Source organism: Gymnoscopelus microlampas (genome assembly GCF_963454915.1).
Source record: "Gymnoscopelus microlampas genome assembly, chromosome: 13".
Classification (NCBI taxonomy): Eukaryota; Metazoa; Chordata; class Actinopteri; order Myctophiformes; family Myctophidae; genus Gymnoscopelus; species Gymnoscopelus microlampas.
In genome coordinates this window covers 344229-366938 of record NC_139950.1, presented here as the reverse complement: position 1 = coordinate 366938, position 22710 = coordinate 344229, and the positions used below count along the sequence as shown (strand labels likewise).

At 41.5% G+C, this 22710-nt stretch overlaps 1 protein-coding gene and 1 long non-coding RNA gene across 4 annotated transcripts in view; both read left to right on the top strand.

The window, feature by feature from the left end:
- LOC311058935 overlaps positions 1-22710 on the top strand; it is a 236375-nt gene that overhangs the window by 173927 nt on the left and 39738 nt on the right. The window lies entirely within an intron of this gene.
- The window catches only part of LOC311058932 (endoplasmic reticulum junction formation protein lunapark-B-like), a 33332-nt gene that overhangs the window by 5641 nt on the left and 4981 nt on the right, over positions 1-22710 (top strand). Inside the window, exons 3-15 of one of the 3 annotated variants that reach the window (XM_084076485.1) lie at positions 2111-2152; positions 2457-2507; positions 3755-3891; positions 4076-4134; positions 4332-4372; positions 5480-5563; positions 5865-5916; positions 8903-9010; positions 9555-9641; positions 11006-11111; positions 15579-15649; positions 18694-18864; positions 20763-20858. In XM_084076485.1, the coding sequence (XP_083932611.1) occupies positions 2111-2152; positions 2457-2507; positions 3755-3891; positions 4076-4134; positions 4332-4372; positions 5480-5563; positions 5865-5916; positions 8903-9010; positions 9555-9641; positions 11006-11111; positions 15579-15649; positions 18694-18864; positions 20763-20858 (1105 nt within the window). Of the gene's footprint in view, positions 1-2110; positions 2153-2456; positions 2508-3754; positions 3892-4075; positions 4135-4331; positions 4373-5479; positions 5564-5864; positions 5917-8902; positions 9011-9533; positions 9642-11005; positions 11112-15578; positions 15650-18693; positions 18865-20762; positions 20859-22710 lie in introns of all 3 variants that reach the window. The other 2 variants (XM_084076484.1, XM_084076486.1) reach the window with 2 other exon arrangements.

Below are 22710 nucleotides of genomic sequence, written 5' to 3'. Positions count from 1 at the left end.
GTGACACCTGACCCGAAATAAAACAACATGTTGTCACCTTTTTCACCTCGGGGCTGTTTGCATGCCTGCATTTTACAAATGATGACATAATATGACAGCTACTGTATTAAGTAATAAATACATAATTATGTCGTAATCGCCTATTTGCAACTATTTGAGATTATCACAATTATTTTGCATAATCGTTTAAAATTTTGCTTGACGATCAATAGGCTCTATGCATAGCAGCCATATTATCACTTCCTTCCCAGGTGTTACCAATGATACTAATGAAGGCTCTGTTCCATTTAGTGTAGCACAGTGGTTTCCACGACCCCCATAACTCTGAGAGTGTACAAATGGAACCAAATGGACCCTTGCGGGTCCATTTGGTTCCATTTGTACACTCTCAGAGTTACACACCTGTAAGGGGCCATTTGGAAGCCCATGAGGGTCCCTGGACCCCAACTGTAGACCCACTGGTGTAGCAGAGTGTTTCCAGTGGGCCAACATGCACAATATCAGCACCCTGACTCTGTTTGACCAGAATGGAACAGAGCCTTCATTAGTATCATTGGTAACACCTGTGAATGTCTTCATAATATGGCTGCTGTGAATAGAGCCTATTGTCACAAATAATTGCGTTTAACGATTTGTGTTTCTGTCGTTGAACATTGGAACATCATGAATACAAATTACATTTTGATTTGGCTTTTGGGCAAAAGTTGCAAATATATAAATAATAAAGAAATACATCACATGGATGCAACTGGGACGCATCATCAGTGTTGTAGCCTGGGGTCATAGGGTGTTTCGGGTCTCGCAACATACAACATACACCCTCGCCCAGGTGACCCAGCCAGGGTTGATCAAGCCCCAACTTACGTCCCAGTAGCACCCACGGTCAGTCCTATAGGGAAAGACAGGGCCACTCAGTCCGCTTCTCCGGAAGTACTCTGCCGGGACTCGGGAGAGGCTCTGGCACGTGGAGGGACTAGGCTCTGTGGGTTGTCTCCTGGCCGGGCTCCTCCTTCGTCTCACCAGGTCCAGGACCTGAGCGCTGTACCAGATCCTCTGTACCATCCCGATCCAAACATTTCCTTCTGGCGTGATGGTTCCTTGGGCCGATACCACTAGATTGGGCCGTCTAATGGTATTAGCTCCGCTTGCGGTACGCTGGAATGGAATGGCCCTCCTAAAGGGCTCACCGCGGGTTTGTTGGGATTCTTCCTCACGGAAGACACAGCATGGGGCGCTAACCCATACTGCTCCCGGGATACCGTCTGCATTCCGGCTGTCAACAGTCTCTCCTGTGGTCACCAAACTATTCCTGGTTGTCACGTAGTCTATAAATTCCTATGAGCCACTATAAATAGAATAACTAATAAAGAAATACATCACATGGATGCAACTGGGACGCATCATCAGTGTTGTAGCCTGGGGTCATAGGGTGTTTCGGGTCTCGCAACATACAACATACAACATACACCCTCGCCCAGGTGACCCAGCCAGGGTTGATCAAGCCCCAACTTACGTCCCAGTAGCACCCACGGTCAGTCCTATAGGGAAAGACAGGGCCACTCAGTCCGCTTCTCCGGAAGTACTCTGCCGGGACTCGGGAGAGGCTCTGGCACGTGGAGGGACTAGGCTCTGTGGGTTGTCTCCTGGCCGGGCTCCTCCTTCGTCTCACCAGGTCCAGGACCTGAGCGCTGTACCAGATCCTCTGTACCATCCCGATCCAAACATTTCCTTCTGGCGTGATGGTTCCTTGGGCCGATACCACTAGATTGGGCCGTCTAATGGTATTAGCTCCGCTTGCGGTACGCTGGAATGGAATGGCCCTCCTAAAGGGCTCACCGCGGGTTTGTTGGGATTCTTCCTCACGGAAGACACAGCATGGGGCGCTAAGGAAAGATATGACAAATAACATACATATTTAATTACTTGATACTCTAAAAAAAAAGATTAATTGTGGAAATAGCCAATCTACAAGCTTCAAACAATCGTTTCCATGTTTGCAAAGATATGAATATTTTTAACATGGAAAGAATTGTGACGATTATTGCAAAACAAATATTTGTGATTATCTCAATATAGGTGTTTTATCGTCGTTTTTCTTCTTTCCACGCAGACAAAACCAACCACTGTGGAGCAGCTGGAGAACATAGACAAGGTACACACACACACATCTAAGACGCTGATGCAATCATTTATTTCCAACATTGGTTCCTATCCACAAGTTTCCTAGGGCGTTGTTGGGCATCACTTCCTGTCGATTTGATCCCTGATACCTCATCAAATCGACAGGAAGTGATGCCCACAACGGCCTAGGAAACGTGTGGATACATTTGTAACCTTATTTGCAATGCTCTGGGCCTTATATTTCTTTTAGACTCTCGGGGGTTCAATGTTTTGATTGTCACATAAACATAAATAAATATTTAGTATTTGATCTACGATCTCTGTGTTGTCTTTAGGATATCAAATCACTGGAGGAGTTTAGAGCCAAGAACCAACGTCTGTTAAAGGTGAAGTTTACAATATTATTATTCAATAACACTTTACTTAAAGGTCGGGTCTATAGTATATTATAATGCATTCATAAGGCTTCATAACACTCGTTATGAATATTTATAATTATGCAATTATGCAACAAGGTTTATGAAGTATTGTAAGTGCTGGTCATAATGCATTGTAAGCTCAGTGGAACAACACACTATACTGTAACTACCATACCTTAGTCCATGAGTTCCCAAACTTTTCAGCCCGCGACCCCAAAATAATGCGGCCATTGACTTGCGACCCCACCTAACCCCGGAGGTAATTTCTGCACATACATTTGCACGTTCGGTGCGCATTTGTAATGTATTTTAGTATGACTTTTGACTGTAGGCCTACTACTTGTACTGTTAATAATCTTGTTAATAATCAATCACATTTACAGTACCTAATGAGATGGGTTAAATGTACTATTTGTAATCATTTTTAGATTGTATTTCATTCATTCTGTTGAATATATATATATATATATATATATATATATATATATATATATATATATATATATATATATATATATATATATATATATATATATATATATATATATATATATATGTTTTTTTTTGTAAAATATTTTTTATGACCCAAAATAATTTTGCGACCCCGCCGTCAGTGTCTGTCGCGACCCCAACTTTGGGAACCCCTGCCTTAGTCAGTCATAAAGTGTCGTTATAAGTTGTTATGCATAATTGTAAACATTTGAGCTTATAAGAGCATAAAGCATTATAAATGTGAAATAGATGTTGTGAGGACCGACTCCTGGTCTGCACATGAAAAAAAAAAGGTTGTTTTGTAGTTAAATACAATTTGTTAGTTGTTAGTTATGTTTACGAGTAGGAATGGATTCCGGTTGGGTTTAGGATTAGACATTTTTGAGGATAATTTTAGGGGTTGGAGTTTTCCCAATACTTAGATGTGCGGCTAATGGCAATTCATTATTTGAGATAATCGCAATGTTTGCATAATCGTCATAATCTTTTTCATGTCGAAACTCAAAAGATTTTCATATATTTAATAAAGAAACAATATTTTGAGCTTGTAGTTGGGCTATTTCCACTATTCATGTTTTCTTTTTAATAATATAAAGTAATTCAATTATGTAGGTTATTTGTCATATCTGTCCTCCTGTGCACCTTTTGTTCACAATTAATTACAATTAAATCGTTCATCGCCATTACTTCAGTGACAATTAATCGTGTGTTCCTCTGCACAGCTGTGGGTGGGTCGCTTGCTCCTCTACTCGTCAGCATTGTACCTGCTGACGTGTCTGGCGGTCTACTGTCTCTACCTGCCTGAACAATGGAGCCAGCGCCTGTTCATGGCCCTGCCGTTCTTCTGTTACCCCATACTGTGAGTGTACCACAGCGGTTCCCCAAATCTGTCTTGCGATTAGTGTGAGACAAATATATGAACATAGATCCGGTAACAATACAACTGATACCTCTCTGTCCCTTTCATTCTCTGTCTGTGTGTGTGTGTGTGTGTCTCTCTCTCTCTCTCTCTCTCTCTCTCTCTCTCTCTCTCTCTATATCAGGGTGTGGTTCATGAGGAAACTGTTAATCTTCCTCTTCTCAAAACGCACAGAGAGAAACAGTAAGCTTCATATTTAACCTTTTAAGCCCTTTTTACTTCATTGTACGACAAACGGCAAAGCATCGCTGATCTAAAAGCCACAACATGTCACATTACGACCTGCAGTGAGCTTGTAGATCTGCTATTTCTGCAGCTTTTCAGTGGTATACTTTGTGAATAGATTCTACATAGAGTCATGTGTTGATATCGTGTTTCAGATGATAAGCTGGAAGACCTGAAAGTCACCAAAAGAAAGATAGTAAGTATCACATAAAATGTGAAATGGTGTGCTTATGTAGCGCCTTCATTCAAAGTACTTTTGCAATATACATAACATTCACCCATTCACACACTCATTCACACACCGTCGACAGAGGAAACCATGCAAGGCACCAACCTGCTCAAAAGGAGCAGTTAGGGGTTCAGTGTCTTGCTCAAGGACACTTTGACAGTAACCCAGGGGGGGCGCTGGGGATTGAACTTGGGAACTCCGGAACTCCTGTCTGCCTTTTTTAGGAATGAATTAATCATCATTCTAAGCAATTGACAAAACAATAATCTACAATCTTTTATTGCAGCTGTTTTTTTGAAAAACCGGGAACGCATCTGTGTAACTTTAACCATTATTTTTATCTATTCAAAAATAGCAGATATACAAGCTCATAGCGCTGCACCGAGTGCCACGTTATGAGCTTGTAGATTTGCACAAAAAAAAATGTAATCATGACAATTTGTGCAAATCTTTGATTGTATATTATATATTTTTAAAATTAACATTTTGAACTCAAATCTTTGCTTCTGGGGGGTCCCTGGAACAACATTTTGGGTGGTCCTAAACATGAAAAGAGTTTGAGAACCACTGATATTATAGCAGCATAATAAAATAAAATAAACTGTTAGGATTTAGAAGACATTTGTAGAATCCCCAGAAGCAAAGATTTTAGTTAATTTTCGTTTTAAAAAACATCAAAGATTTGCACTCATTTTCACAGATCTACAAGCTCTCGGTGCGGCACTCGATGCCGCGCTATGAGCTTGTAGATCTGCTATTTTTTAATAGCCAAAGAAATATAAAAATGACAAACAGATCCGTACCCGGTCTTAATGGGTTAAACGCCATAGCACACTTTGCTGCTGTGTAACTCTGATCGTATTTTAAATTGTATTATTTTCATGTAACACATTTACATGCATCGATGGAAGATGAGAAAATGACAGTTCTTCCAGTGCATTTGCTGTGTTCGTGTCAAAGGACTTTCCTGATGTGTGCATTATTTGTAACTGGAGGTGTCAGTCATATTGGGGATCGAAGGGTCCCGTCTCGGTCTTCAGGGTGGAACTAAAGTTGTGTGGCGTGTGTTTCCAGCTGGAGGACGTGATGGAGACGGAGACGTACAAGAACGCCAAGCTCATCCTGGAACGCTTCGACCCTGAGGCCAAGAAGAAAGCTGTGAGTCTGTCTGTCTGTCTGTCTGTCTGTCTGTCTGTCTGTCTGTCTGTCTGTCTGTCTGTCTGTCTGACAGCTGAATGAAGCTGTCTATCTGCTCATGTGTTTGTCTGGGTAGTTATAATATGGTAGAAAATGGCCTTGACTGTGTAGTCCTTATAAGAATAGTTCACCCAAAAAAAAACTTTTTTAATATCAATTACACACCCCATGAAGCCTTGAATTCATGGTGATTTTTTGTTTGTTTTTGTCATAAATATTGTAGTGTTATAATGTAGTTAATAGTGTATTCATTGTTCTTTAGGAGCTGGAGGCCACACCGCAGCGTCCTCAGATGACCCCTCGTCCAGGACAAGGTACACAGCCATGACATCACAGCACACACTATGACGTCACAGTACACACTATGACATCACAGTTAGGGATTGGACGATAATCATCACGTTTATCGTGATAAGGAAATAAGTGAAATTGTTCCCTGGCTTTTGTTGAGCTGCAAATTCAGCACCACTTAAACCCTCTATACTTAACCCATTGAGACCTGAAGCCGATTCTACAAATATCTTCTAAATCCCAACAGTTTTCTGAAAAACCTATGTTTCTATATCGGTGGTTCTCAAACTTTTTCATGTGAAGGACCCCCAAAATATGTAGTTAGCTGCTAACCCCCATCTCAAAATATTTTGTTCCAGGGACCCCCCAGAAGAAAAGATTTGAGTTAAAAAATGTTCGCTTTAAAATATTTGCACACATTTTATTATTTTTTTCAAAAATAGCAGATCTATAAGCTCGTAGCGCGGCACTCGGTGTCGTGCTATGAGGTTGTATATCTGCTATTTTTGTAAGAGTACAGTAAGGGCTGGTACACATTGCAGGACCTTAAAGTGGTCGGGGGGTCATCTGATCGTTAAGCATAATATACTGCAGGAGTTTATTTCTTGAAATCGGCTGTCATAATATCGTTGTGGTCTTCACAACACGATTGATCCCCGACAAGGGCTGACACACTGTAGGATAGTTCACTAGGATGCTATCTCCAGAGTCAGACCCAATACATACATTTGTGTTTATTCCAATTCATTTTAATCGACGTATCCCGTGATATGCCTCTCTCCCTCTCCCCCCGGGCCCTCTCTCTCTCCCCCCTCTCTCGCTCTCTCTCTCTCTCGCTCGTCAAGAGCGCAGAAGCGGTCAGTGCCATGTCTGCTTATTATAAGCGACTTTGGGATTGTTTTTCTGTAAAGTTGCTTGAAAGTGTAGTTGTTTTTTTGGCCTCGTTTCCTAATGTTGTTTGAACCAGTTGTTCTCAAACATTTTCATGGCAAGGACCCCCAAATTAATAATAATAATTAATTGTCCACAGAGGCGCAGACGTACCTCCCCCTTCTGAAAACATGTTGTGCCATAGACCCCCATTCAAGATCTGTGTGGATTTTGTAAATATCCCCCCCCCCCCCCCCCAAATGCCTTCTTTAAAAATAGCCTATCTACAACGTGAGCTTGTAGATCGTCTATTTTCAAGTATCCAATGTATTTGTATATAGGCTTAAAGTGCTCATAGTCGCTTTTGTTGGGCTTGTTTTCACAAACCTGGTTGCTTATTTCTCTCGCAAAATCTGGCAACACAGACAACGACACACACACACACACACACACACACACACACACACACACACACACACACACACACACACACACACACACACACACACACACACACACACACACACACACACACACACACACACACACACACACACACACACAGAGAGAGAGCTCTCGCTCTCTGTGTCTCTCTCTCTCTCTCTCTCTCTCTCTCTCTCTCTCTCTCTCTCTCTCTCTCTCTCTCTCTCTCTGTACAATTCCTCTAAAATAAACAGCCCACCAGGCTCGCTCACTTTCTGATTTTGTTTTGTAATGTTAACTTATTACAGGACTGGACGGCAATATTGCGGTAGGGACTGTTTGTTGTGGTCAGGTCCAGCGACGCTCCCCTATAGCCACTGTGGCTGTAATGTGCTATCATTGGCTGTAGCGTGCATCTCCTCGCAAGGTGCTCGCAGCCCCGTTCATAGTGTATGATATCGTCTGTTGTCCTGTCCCAGACAGAGATGAATATCTAACAATTTAGATATCTGAAAACGGTCGGAAAGCCGTCGCAGAGCGGAGAATCGCGGCCACATCGGGTCGCAGAGCCTTTCACACACACAGAGCATTATCTCGCCTATCAAAGGCCGATCTGCGTCAGGTCGGGAGGTTTTGTCGGCGAGCGCCAAAAAATGTCGGCGACAGCAATATCGGACCTAATGTCCTGCAGTGTGTACCAGCCCTAAGATCAGGGATATCGTGTGTGTGTGTGTGTGTGTGTGTGTGTAAACTATCACATCTTTTGAAAATAGCCGATCTACAAGCTCATAACCCGTGGCATTATGAGCTTGTAGATCTGCTATTTTCAAATAGCCTACATGTAGGTATATATAAGGCTAAAGTGGTAAATGCATGTTTTGTAATAATAATCAAAATCTACAAAGTAACTAAAGTTTTCAAATAAAAGTAGTGGAGTAAAAGTACAATATTTGCCTCTGAGATAGTAGTGGAGTAGAAGTAAAAGTATTGCAAATTGTAAATACCACTAAAGTAAAAATACCTCACAATTGTACTTAAGCACACTACTTGAGTAGCTGTACTTAGTTACTTTCCGCCACTGCTGGAGAGGGAGAGAGTGGAATGGTTGGATACCCGACAGCACGGGAGACCCGATCCGTATTTTATCAAACTCACTCTGTGCCGGGTCGGTATCGGTTCTATTACCTCGGAACTCGGGTGTGTCTATCATTATGTGTAATACCCGAGCGGATCCGAGAAAACCCGTACTACTGTGTGACTGTGTGACTGTGTGCGCGGCGCGCTGCACTGATCAGGAGAGAAACGCAATGAAGTGCAGTTAATCCCATTTAGACCGGGGGAAGGAATCTGTGTCATTTCTTTGGGCTATTCAAAAATAGCAGATATACAAGCTTGTAGCGCGGCACCGAGTGCCACGCTAATCTAATCTATTCTGTTTCACAGATCATAGATTAGGACTTGGCCTGACAACTTCTCAGTCATTAGACTGTATTTTGCTATAATCCATGAGTAAACCATATACAGACAATAAGCTCTGCAGGCCAAAGGCCAAAGGGGCTGTGACACTTGCCCCTTTGTAGACAAAATGTAGACACACTTTCAAGAACTTCCCAACAATGGTGAAAATAGCAGATCTTCAAGACGTGTTGTGAGCTTGTACTGTAGGTCAGTATTTTCAAAGAACACAGTAATAACATTCCTCTCTCGTCTTGTCAGAGATTCGCCACAGAGGGGCGCCAATGAGACCAATGGGCCCCATTGGTATGGTGATGACTCCTCAGCCTGGAGGAAGACCCCCGATGGGACCAGGAGGCACGCCTACCTGTAAGACGCACGCACGCACGCACGCACGCACGCACGCACGCACACACGCACACACACACACACACACACACACACACACACACACACACACACACACACACACACACACACACACACACACACACACACACACACACACATTTTGATAATATATTGTTTAGACCACTGTTTCCCAAAAAGTGGGTCCAGGACCCATCTTTGGGTCAGGGACCAATTTTAGTAAATATCTCCTTTTTTCCATTTCCTACATTTAAAACAAAATATATTATTTCAAAAGATTTATAAAAGTTTAAACTCACAAACTTCATCAATGATTTTTTTTCCCCACAAAAGTATTTCATAAATAAAATGAAAAAATATAATAATTCCCATAAATACATAAAATGTCAGATCAGAAATGGCAGATCTACACGCTCACAACGTGCCGCTGCGTTGTGAGCTTGTAGATCTGCTATCTTCAAATGGCCGAAATGTATAAAGGGACGATGTCACTGTGATGTCGCATGTTTTCTTACGTCTGCAGGTATTCCTCTCTCCGCTCCAGGGGGACCCCCGGAGCGTACTGCTATGTCTGCCTCCAGCCCCCAGGGGGCAGTATACAGAACTCCCTGCTCTCCTATACCAGGTGTAGGTATGTACTATGTAGGTGCTGGCATTGCGTGTTTGTGTGTACATACTGTTTTATGTCGCCTTGTATGTAAGTGCAATAGGCTCTATGCACAGTAGCCATATTGGAAAGAAATTGGGCCTCTTCTTACTTCCTTCACAGGTGTTACCAATGATACTAATAAAGGCTCTGTACCATTCTGGTCAGGGTGCTGATATCGTGCATGTTGGCTTACTAGAAACACTCCATTTTGGTTCCCAAATGGCCCCTTATGGTGGGTACGGGTCCATTTGGTTCCATTTGTACACTCTCAGAGTTATGGGGGTCCTTGAAAATAAGACAACCACTATGCCACACTAAATGGAACAGAGCCTTAATTAGTATCCTTGGTAACACCTGTGAAGGAAGTATGGAAAGGGTCTGTTGGCGTCTTTCCATGTCAGCTCATCTCGCCTTTAGGGGTCGTGTCCACAGGAAGTGTTTATTTTTTTAGCTACGGGGTGTTTTGTACATAGATATAGAAACCTAGATCCCTCATTGGCCTCTGCAGTTCATTGGAGCGACCTGTATCGCGACCGCCATTTAGGAGAAGGCAAGCTGCAACTCAAAGTGACTACTGGCCAATCACAGCGCGTCTTTTCCGGGACTTGTCATAATCTAGCCGAGCCTTCTAGTGGTCCGGGGCAGTGATGTGCTGTGGATTTTTTAGCAGTGGGGCTCTATTTTATGATGTGCATGTGCGCATATAGCTCAGTTCTTGTTGAAATACTGTATTCAACATGTGATTTTTAATGTAATTATATTTCTTATTATTTAGTTATTTAGTTAATTTTTTTTTTTTTAGTTAATTTTTTATTACATTTTTCTATTGTATTTTTTTTTTTTTTTTTTTTTAAATAGCAGATCTATTAGCTCATAGCGTGGCACCGAGTGCCGCGCTATGAGCTTGTAGATCTGCTATTTTTGAAAAAACCTGAACATTTGTGCAAATCTTGGAATACAGGGTATATATATTTTTTAAAGCGAACATTCGTAAAATATTCAGTTCCAGGGACCCCCCAGGTGCAAAGATTTGAGTTGCAAATGTAAAAAAAATCAAAAAAATCTACAAGTTTGTATATCTGCTATTTTTGAATAGCCAAAGACATGACAGAGATCCCGGATTGAATGGGTTAACCCCTAACACGGCCCCGGCTCATTCTCTTGCACAATGTGTCCCCGAACATAATTGTGTATCCACGCGAGCTTGGCTGCGTGACTAAGACCAGCTCTCCAGAATGAATTTACTGTGTGTGTGTGTGTGTGTGTGTGTGTGTGTGTGTGTGTGTGTGTGTGTGTGTGTGTGTGTGTGTGTGTGTGTGTGTGTGTGTGTGTGTGTGTTTTTCCAGGCCTGCACCCGCCAGGTCCTCCTCTATCCAGACCCATTCTTCCGCGGGACAGAGGAGCTGTGGACAGAGTTATAGAATATCTGGTTGGAGATGGACCGCAGAACAGGTACACTATATCTATCAATCAATGGATTTATAAAGTGTCTTTTGTTCAGGCTGGACCTCAAACTCTAGATCAGTGGTTTTCAAACTTTTTATTCTATTTCAAGGACCCTCATAAATAGCTCTTGAGAGTGTACAGCATTGATTCTCAATGTGGGGTCTGGGGACCCCCAGGGGTCCTTGGGGGGATACCAAGGGGTCCCCAGCAAAATTAGTTAATAACATTTAAATTAGCACCGAGTGCCGCGCTACGAGCTTGTAGATCTGCTATTTTTGAAAAATCTTTTCTCAAAAATTTAAATCTCTTTTTTTTTTTGGGTGGACATTTTTAACATAAAAAAAAAAACATACTGTATATACTGTCTATTAAAGGTGCAGTGCAGCTTTTAGTATTATTTACAAACAACATAAAGGTCATCTAATGAGATCTGGCCTATTACAGGCCAGGTGTGAAATAGCAATTTAAAACATTTGCACATACTCAACTATAAAGAAAAAACATCACATGGATGCACCTGGGACGTATCTTCAGTGTTGTAGCCTGGGGTCGACGGGTGTTTCGGGTCTCGCAACAACATACACCCTCGCCCAGGTGACCCAGCCGGGGTTGAACAAGCCCTGACTTACGTCCCAGTAGCTACCCACGGTCAGTCCTCTTATAGGGAAAGACAGGGCCACTCAGTCCGCTTCTCCGGAACTACTCTGCCGGACTGGGGAGAGGTGGCTCTGGCACGTGGAGGGACTACAGTAGGCTCTGTAGATGGCCTCCTGGCCGGGCCCCTCCTTCGTCTCACCAGGACCTGAGCGTTGCTGCATCAGTCTCCCCCCGATCCAAACATTTCATTCTGGCGTGATGGTTTCTTGGGCCGTGGTGGTACTGCACACTCCACTTGCGGCCCTCCTAAAGGCCTCACCGTGGATTTGTTGGTCTTCTTCCTCACGGAAGACACTGGGGCGCTAACCCATACTGCTCCCGGATGCTGTCTATTCCGGCTGAGATACATTTGTTAGGATTCAAACTTTTCATTTATTTAAGAAAAAAAGGACTCAATACTCAAAATTATGTTTCATACACTTTCCAACTCTTTTTTTTTTTTTTTTTTTTTTAGTCCCTGACTTAACAATTTTTGGTCCCTTTATTAAAATGTGCAAACAGTAACAGCCTTGATGGCTTGTTTCCATTGTGGTTCTAAGTATTCAATTCATAATCAAGACAAACAAAAAACATTCAAGACAATTGGTGGCAAGCTAGAAGACTTACTATCTAGGTCCTGTTTTAAATTGCAGACCGGTGCTCTTTTATGGTGGTTTTAAATGAGGATAGGGAGTCGCACCGTTTTATGTCTGGTGGTTGGGGCGTAAATCTGAGCTCTCATGTTGATGTCTCAGACATCTCATTGTCTCGCCCCAGGTTTTCTGGATAAGTTGATCGCTCAAACACCTTATTGTCTTGCCCCAGGTTTTCTGTATTTATGGTGCTCTGTTTTTTTGGGCCTGTATCCCCTCCAGTTAGCCTGCTGTAAGGTGAGATGTCCTCCCATTCCCTGGGGTCACCGAAAGGGTCAGGCTTGTTAGTGTCAAAGAAGCTCTGGAGTTTGCTCTTGGCCAACCTGCTGGCGTAGTCCACAGCAAAGGCATCAAGGTGCTCCTTAAGTTTCTCGGCATAGCGTTGCTTGAACGTGCGCTCGGGATAGCTCTCCTGAGAGCAGAAGTTTGAGCAGCAAATGACCATGACACCAACGGCGGCAGCTACGATGATGACCCACCAGCCCATCATCTGCGGATGAATAGAAGAGCACACACCCTTACATAAAGCTCTATTGGACATTAAAACTATTATTACAATGATTATTCATTACAGAATTGATATGCTGATAAAGTCAATTCGATATTTTATATCAATCCTGCACAATTTGTCCATGTGCTTCCCTCATAACAAAATAATGCCCGCATTTCATTCAAAATCAAGAATTGTTCCGCTAAAGATTTTCACTACAACATTTCTCTGCTTGTACTTCTATAAGTTGGTGACAAATACGAATACGAACGAAGATTGTGCAGTCTTCCCATTCCCATTGGCATCGTTTCTTACGGTTGAAACACTCTGTGTAGATCCACCACAGTCTGGTGCTGAAGAACAGGCCGAGAATCAGAAGCACTGCAGCTGCACTGCAGGGCCGAGCAGGAAAGTCATCCCATATGCAAAGTTCTGTCTGCTGCAGGGGCAATGAAAGGAGACCACGGAGAAGATATGCTCGCCACCGACCGTTATCAGAGCCATAAGACCGTAACCAATGATGGTCTTCTGTTTCATGAAGTAGTTCAGGAACGCTTGGAACTTATCCATATTGCCGATGAGAATGTTTCCAGATGCACTCAACAAAAATCTATGTAAGATGGTAGAAATGAAGTAAAGCAAAGTATAATGAAAAACGTAAAAAGGGCCCCGTTTAGAATCTGTACTCTCTGCACTGAGTTGACATCTGCTGTGGCACTCCCTTTGACTGCCCTTTAGTTCTGGCTTTTCCCTCCCTCCCTCCCTCCCTCCGCCACCGTACCACTCTTTCCCAACCTCTGGCTCTTTTCCGCTGTGATTGCATGGTGGCAGATCTCAAAACCGAAGTAACGGTCAATTGTCACGTCTCGTTTTGAGATACGCAGATGCACTTGTGGATAACGCCCCGACTTGTAGAAATATTACACCCTCCAGAAAAACGCGGGCAAAAATCCTTGATTATGCGGGCAAAATTCATTGATTATGCAGGTACTAATCCTTGATTATGCGGGCAAAAAACCTTGATTATGTAATATGCGGGAGGTTTATGTGAATTTATGTGGTGAAATTGCTGAAAAATGCCCCATCAAAATGTATAAATATTATAAAAATATTTAACCATGACACATATATACAGTACACTGGCTATTTGAAAATAGCTGATCTACTAGCTCACAACATGTCACTAAATACTAATGCGACTTGTTGTGAGTGTGTAGATCTGCTATTTTCAAAAGTGTTCTTGAAAATATTTGAAACATTTTGAATTCTTGAAACATAACACAATTGTTGTATGGGGGGTCCCTGGCACAAAATATTTTTCAGATGGGGGTCCGCAGTCAAATACATATTAATGTAGGGGTCCTTGAGTGAGTTGAGCTATGTATAACATTATTTTAATTCTATGTGCAAAACAGACATAATTTTGTCTGACTTTCATTATTTTCAAGGCAAAAGAGCAAACCTTTGTCAACTCTGCCTTTCAACTACTGTACCGTACTTACTAAAACATGACCTTATGTCATTGTAAAATTCCACATAAATAAACAAGAGTTTAGCATTATTTCACTTAGCACTCTCTAAAGGGCTTTGAAATGTTATGCTTACAAGTGTTGTTCCTATCTGCTTCTATGGAATACTACTACTTTTGTCTGAGGAGCTGGTTCGCTGCCAACGTTTCAAACTCAGTTTACAATAGACATCGCATCTAGAAGGATTCACTTTAAATTGTCATTTCGAAATTTTCTTGAATGTTGGTTTATTTAGGCTATTATTGAGCAAGGGAGGAGAGCGTGTCTTCTGCTGCACTGTGCAGAGTCGTGTGCAGCCAGCACACGCACGACGCACGTGCGCGCACACACACACACACACTGATTGAGCCGATTGGTGCAACAATAATGTTGCAGACATTATTATATTTAAAAGCAATCTTCAGTTGATTCATTACAAAAACAAGCACAGTAAAACTAGGACAACAGAGGCCATGTTATTGTTGTTGTTACCCGTGCAGAAGACATTGGTATTGCTCTATGGCTTGATAACGTTTTACAATCATTTCATGGCTATTAGAGTTCAATCTATATTGTGTTTTTTTTTATTGTTATTCTTTCATCTTCTGCCACGATGCCAAACTTTCCCCAAGGTCCCAAACTCTGCCAACTGCATTGTGGGCCAACTAATGTGCTATGTTGATATCTTATTTTATGAGAGGCAGTCCTTTTAACTCCAAACTGCTGATAATTTTTATGAAAGGGGTTACAACAGCTCAAAATCTGTAGATCTGCTATTTTTGAAAAATGTGTGCAAATCTTTGAATATATACTTTTTTTAAAAGCGAACATTTGTAACTCAAATCATTGCTTCTGGGGGTCCCTGGAACAACATATTTTGAGATGGGGGGGTCTGCGGCAAAATACATATAATTTTGGAGGTCCTTGACATGAAAAAGTTTGAGAAGACATAGAAACATACGTTTTTCAGAAAACTGTTAGGGATTTGTAGAATCCCCAGAAGCAAAAATTTGAGTTACAAATGTTCGTTTTAAAAAAACATATTCAAAGATTTGCACAAATTTTACAGTATGAGCTTGTATATGCATTTTTATTTTTTTTGAATAGCCAAAGAAATCTAAAAATGACACGGATACGTTCCTGGTCTTAATGTGTTAATAAAGTATTCCCCTCGTCTCCTCCTCAGATATGCTCTGATATGCCAGCAGTGTTTCTCTCACAATGGAATGGCTCTGAAAGAGGAGTTTGAATATCTAGGTGAGAAACTCGCACTCTTACACCGTCCACGCACGCACACACACACACACGCACGCACGCACGCACGCACGCACGCACGCACGCACGCACGCACACACACACACACACACACACACACACACACACACACACACACACACACACACACACACACACACACACAGTGGTAGTTGTACAAGCTCACAATGTGCTGCGATCTTGTAGATCTACAGGATATGCGTGTGACATCATCATCAAACCCGGAAGTTATGCAGGAATGCCCAAGCCCATGCATCCAAACAGAAAAGTTATATCTGATTGCATTAAACAACATTAAACAATGTTAAACTCACTTTGCATGTTGCTTTGCCACTCGATGTGCCATTCACTTTAAACATGCGCATATCCTCTATATGCTCTATGCACAGCAGTCATAGGCTTCGTCCACACGTACACGGGTATTTTCATAAACGCAGATATTTCGTTTTCGTTTTTGAAAACCTCCGCGTCTACACGGCCCTGTTTAAAAAAAAATCTCTGTCCACACGACAACGGCTAAACGTTAACGGCTAAATGCAAAAACTGCGTTTACCGTGTCCACACGGGAACACATAGCCGGAGTTTTTAAAAATCTACACTGTGGCAGGAGTTTTCCAAAAGATGCGTTTACATGGAGCAAAAACGCGTTTGCGTGTGGACGAACCCCCCAAAACGCATATAAAAAGCTACGTTTATGAAAATACCCGTGTACGTGTGGACGAAGCCATAGTGTGGAGAAATTCACAGGTGTTGTCAATGATACTAATGAAGGCTCTGTTCCATTCAGGTCAAACAGAGTCAGGGTGTTGATATTGTGTTGGCTCACTGGAAACACTCTGAGGGGCCCCCTTGACGGGTGTGTAACTCTGAGAGTGTACAAATGGAACCAAATGGACCCGTAAGGGTCCATTTGGTTCCATTTGTACACTCTCAGAGTTATGGTGGTCGTGGAAATTAAGAAGTCTGACTGTGCTACACTAAATGGAACAGAGCCTTCATTAGTATCATTAGTAACACCTGCGAAGGAAGTGATATTGTGGCTGCTGTGAATAAAGCCAATTAAAACGCATGTTGCTATACAGTAACTTAACTTGTTGTGTTTTTTTCATAAATTAACGCCCCACTTGATCATACTACAGTGTCACACACAAGCATTTAAAAGTAGCAGATCTACAAGCTTGAAACATGTCAGGGTGCTGATATTGTGCATGTTGGCTCACTGGAAACACTGTTACACCAGTGGGTCTACAGTTGGGGTCCAGGGACCCTCATGGGCTTCCAACTTACGGGTGTGTAACTCTGAGAGTGTACAAATGGAACCAAATGGACCCGTAAGGGTCCATTTGGTTCCATTTGTACACTCTCAGAGTTATGGGGGTCGTGGAAACCACTGTGCTACACTAAATGTAACAGAGCCTTCATTAGTATCATTGGTAACACCTGTGAAGGAAGTGATAATATGGCTGCTGTGCATAGAGCCTATTAGGTTCTGAGCACCTTATCAGAAACACAGCCGTAGCTTGGCTAGTAGGGGTGTGGGAGAAAATCGATTCATAATCGCGATTCTATAATTTAATTGAATCGAGTATAATTTAATTTTTGAGAAGTGGCAAGTTCTGGGCTGGCAGATAGCCTAAGCCTACCAATTTAATTTATGTTACAGCAGTTTTATTACTTTAATTTATTGTTCTAGTAACTGAGTGTCAGACATGTTGTCTTGGATGTGTGTTTACATTATCAGTTGATAAAACCTTTACAATTATAAAAGCTGCTGCTTTCATGTCAGCAGACTGAAGTGGATCCTGAAATCCTATGTTTTGAATCGAGAATCGTTTTGAATCGGGGAAATAAATAAAAAAATGTAATCGAGAATCGTTTGTTTTGAAAAAATCTAAAAAAATGGGAAACTTGACCCCAAGAATCGAGATTGAGATCGAATTCACAGCCCTGTTGGCTAGTATAGAGGTCTGGTGTAGAGGGAAAAAGAGAGCCGACCAAGTACAGAGCCAAAGGTCAAGTATAGTAAGTATTGAGGGTTCAAGTGGTTTGAATCATATTAACCCATTCAATCCGGGGAACGCATCTCGTCATTTTAGTTTTCTTTGGCTATTCAAAAATAGCAGATATACAAGCTCATAGCGCTACGAGCTTGTAGCTTTGCTATTTTAGAAAAATTGTGAAAATTTGTGCAAATCTTTGAATATATATATCTTTTTAAAGCAGACATTTGTAACTCAAATCTTTGCTTCTGGGGAGTCTTCTAAATCAGTTTTGTGAAAAACTTATGTTGCGATAATATCAGTGGTTCTCAAACTTTTTAAGGACCCCCAAAATTATATGTATTTAGCTGTGGACCCCCATCTCAAAATATGTTGTTCCAGGGACCCCCCAGAAGCAAAGATTTGAGTTCAAAATGTTCTCTTTAGAGATGTATATTCAAATATTTGCACAAATTTTCAAAATGTTTCAAAAATGGCAGATCTACAAGCTCGTAGTGCCGCGCCATGGGCTTGTATATCTGCTATTTTTGACAAACGACAGAGACGCGTTCCCAGATTGAATGGGATAATAAAACTGATGAAACAAACAAACAAACAATTGAAAAACATGAATCGACATAACACTGATGATAGGGGAGGCATGCGTTAATCCGACAGACCTTTTCTCCGACTATGTGGCATCCGCGTGCGGTTAGGGTTAGGGTGCGGGTTTGGTTCGGGTTTAGTATTGGAAACGTCGGAGCGCTGCGCTGTCGGACTAACGTACTGCACCCTGATGATAGTGCAGTCAAACAAGTCTATGAAGCTATCTGTGAAAAGGTTTAATCTGCAAGTTGCAACATAATTGTATACGATACGTAGTGGGCGGTCCCCGCTTCGTCTCTCTCTCAGCTACAGGGGTCCTTGGTCTGGAAAAACGTCGAAGACCCCTGAAGTGGTTCTTCGTGCTGTCATGACTGTCACAACTTAAAAAAAAGTCCTAACTGTCATTCTCTCACTGTTTGGCCCCTCCCCTCCCGGTGGCAGCGTTCCGGTGTGCGTACTGTTACTTCCTGAACCCGGCCAGGAAGACCCGCCCCCAGGCCCCCGTACTTCCTGAGTTCAGCTTCGAGAGGAGACTGAGGGCCGAATCGCCTTCGCCAAGACACGGCCCTCCCTCCGGGGCAGACACCGAGGAGAGTGCGCCCCCGTCTGGAGGTACGCACACCCACACACGCACGCAAGATGCTATTCCTCGTACAATGAAGTATATAGGCCACTTAGGACTTAATTTAATCATAACATCATTATAATCCATCACCATATAGCTTGAAGATCTATTGTCTCGACGACGGAGTGTAAATCGAGCTTAACCCATTAAGACCGGGAACGCATCTGTCATTCTAGATTCAAAAATAGCAGATCTACTATTTTTATCTATCTGTGCAAATCTTTGAATATAAATGTATATATTTTTTAAAGGGAACATTTTTAACTCAAATCTTTGCTCCTGGGGGGAGGAAAGACCCATCTCAAAACATATTTTGAGATGGGTTTCTGTGGCCAAATACATTTTCAGGGCCCTTGACATGAAAAGGTTTTGTTCCAGGGACCCCCAGAAGCAAAGATATGAGTTAAAAATGTAGTTTAAAAAATATATATATTATATAATCAAAGATTTTCACAAATTTTCACGATAAAGGGTCCCCAGCAAAATGTGTTAATCCAGCATCACAATAATGTTAACCTTTTATACTTTGGCTATTCAAAAATAACAGATCTACAAGCTCATAGCGCGCACTGAGTGCCGCGCTATGAGCTTGTAGATCTGCTATTTTTTTTAAATCATGACAATGTGTGCAAATCGTTGAATATATATATTTTTAAAACATTTGTAACTCAAATCTTTGCTTCTGGGGGTCCCTGGAACGAAAAAAAGAGATGGGGTCTGCGGCCACATACATTTTGAGGGGTCCTTGATATGAAAAAGTTTGAGAACCACTGGCTCGGAGGACAGCTGGTTTTGACGAAAATGAGGTGGTAGCTCGTAAGATATGTTTTAACAATATACAAGATAAAATGGATCACATTTTGATCTCTCTCCTCACCTAACTATGAAGTATTTTCAGTTATATGTGAATACATCTGAAACAGACATTCTCCTGTTTGCATGCTACACGTGTGAAAGGCCAACACAATTTCCCGAGCTGATAACCCAGAACATTTTACAGACTTCATTATGCGGAAACTGCGTATGTTTCAAAACTGGTCTTGAGACAAGACTGAACTGGAGCTTACAACCCTCACATGCAGACACACACAACTAAATAGTGAGTGGCAATAGGGCATAGCAGTGGCGTCCTTTTTTATAGAAAACCCTCAAAATTGTACTTAAGTACAGTACTTGAGTAAATGTACTTAGTTACTTTACACCACTGGTTGTACCAGCATCATGTTGTTGAAAAGTTTTCATACATTTAAAAAAAAAATAGTGGAAATAGCTGATCTACAAGCTCAAAACGCGTGACGCGTTTTGAGCTTGTAGATCAGCTATTTCCACTATTCATATAAAGTATGAAGTTATTAAATGATGTTAAGTTATTTGTAATATCTGCCCTGTGCACCTTTTTTTTTGTTTACGAAACCTAAAAGGCCTAACATTTTTATTCATAACGTTCAAATGAATGAAACACAATTGAATCGTCGATCGCAATCATTCGAGCGACGATTTAATTGCCAATAGGCTCCATGCACAGACAGCAGCCATATTATCACTTCCTTCACAGGTGTTACCAATGATACTAATGAAGGCTCTGTTCCATTTAGTGTAGCACAGTGGTTTCCACGACCCCCATAACTCTGAGAGTGTACATTTGTACACTCTCAGACCCACTGATGTAACAGAGTGTTTCCAGTGAGCCAACATGCACAATATCAGCAACCCTGACTCTGTTTGACCAGAATGGAACAGAGCCTTCATTAGTATCATTGGTAACACCTGTGAATGTCTTCATAATATGGCTGCTGTGAATAGAGCCTATTGAAACGTTCATAAGTGGTGACGGGCCCGTCACAGACGGTTGGTTAACAGGATGGATGGTTCTCCCTCTATATAGCCAAGGCTCCGACTCCATGGAGCTCAGTCCACAGTTTCACCAGTACCCAGACCCAGCAGCAGCCCCGCCCCCAGATCCAACTTCAGCACAAGCCAGGTCCCCCCCCCCCCTCCCCCTCTAACCCCTCCCCCCCTGCATCCTCTCATTTCTTCTTTGATCTGGACTGATTTAATGGATACAATCTATGATCCTAGAGAACAGTGGTTCTCAACCTGTTCTGGCCGTAACCCCACAAAATAATCATATTTGAACTGGGGACCCCCCCAAAATAATCATATTTGAACTGGGGACCCCCCAAAACATAATCATATTTGAACTGGGGACCCCCCAAAATAATCATATTTGATCTGGGGACCCCCCAATCATATTTGAACTGGGGACCCCCCCAAAATAATCATATTTGAATTGGGGACCACCAAAATAATCATATTTGAACTGGTAACCCCCCCAAAATAATCATATATTGTATATGAACCGGACCCCCCCCCCCCCAAAAAAATAATAATCATATATATGAACTGGGGACCCCCCACCCTGACAAGCACTTGGAATGTAGGAGTTGAATCTTCGGTTCCATCAGATAAATATTGTGAAACTGGCAGATCTACAAGCTCACAACGCCTCGTAACGTGAGGCGTTGTGAGCTTGTAGATCTGCTATTTTCACAACGTCTGCCTCTTTCTTATAATTTGGCTAATGTTCGACCAGTTTTTTATGGTATAGTTTGTTTATTAATTTTTATGCAGTAATGGTCTTATTTCTTTTCTTTTTTGTGGTATTAAAAAGTCCTTAAATGGTCACTTCATTGTCATCTGGGGACCCCCCCCCCCCCCCCAAAAAAAAAAAAATATATATATGTATTTTTTTTTTATTACAAGCTCACAACGTGTTGTGAGCTTGTCATTCAGAATATTTTTGACAACTATTTTAACAACACAAATCTTGTCTGGGGGGTCCCCTGGCACAAAGTACTTTTTAAGATGGGGGTCCGCAGCTATTCATTTGCGGCTCTTCGCCTTGAAAAGTTCGAGAACCACTTTGAGAGAGCAGCTGATCCTAACATATATAATATTCATTAATTAATTCATAATTAATTAAAGTACAACTTCACCCATTTTCAACCTATCTTTATATAATAGATCCTCACTAATGCTCCTGATAAAATTCGGTCATTTTTTTCTACTCAGTCTGTGTCTCATAGGAGGGCTGTGGACACTTAAGAAACCCGTCTACCAGTGACATCATCGTTAGGATCTTCAATATTTAGATTTTTTTATTTAGATTTGTATTAACACAAGAACAATGGCTTCCATTATAGCATGCTAACTTAATAGAAAGCCTGTAGTTTCTATTAGCTTGGATTCCCCATCGATGATGTCACTGGGTTCTGAACTGTCCGCAGCCCTCCTCTGAGACACAGGCCGAGTAGAACAAATTGGTGCCATATTATCATGAGCATTAGTGAGGACCAATTATATGAAGACAGGTTGAAAAATGGGTGAAGTCGTCCTTTAATATTTACAGTAATTCTTTGTCTGGGTAATAACGTAAAAACTCTGCATCTTGCTGATTCTGATTGATTGCCTCTTTAAATGTTGGAATGATGGTGTTGTTCGGTCGATTTGACCGTGCAGTTAATTGGTTATTGAAATATTGTAAATATTGTGCAAAATGTAAATATTGTGCATCCCTAATTGAAATGTATACAGTATTACTTACATACTGAGTACATACTCTATTCAATTTAACACTTTGAAATCTGCCTGTTCCTTGATACTTAAAACTACAATCCACTACTAACTTAAATTAATAATTATTTTTTAAATATTATTGTTGTTGTTATTATTATTATTACCAATGTGTAGGGTAGAGTATATCAATATATTATTATTATCATTATTGTTGTTATTATCATTTTTATGGTTGAGTATGTTAATATAGAATATAC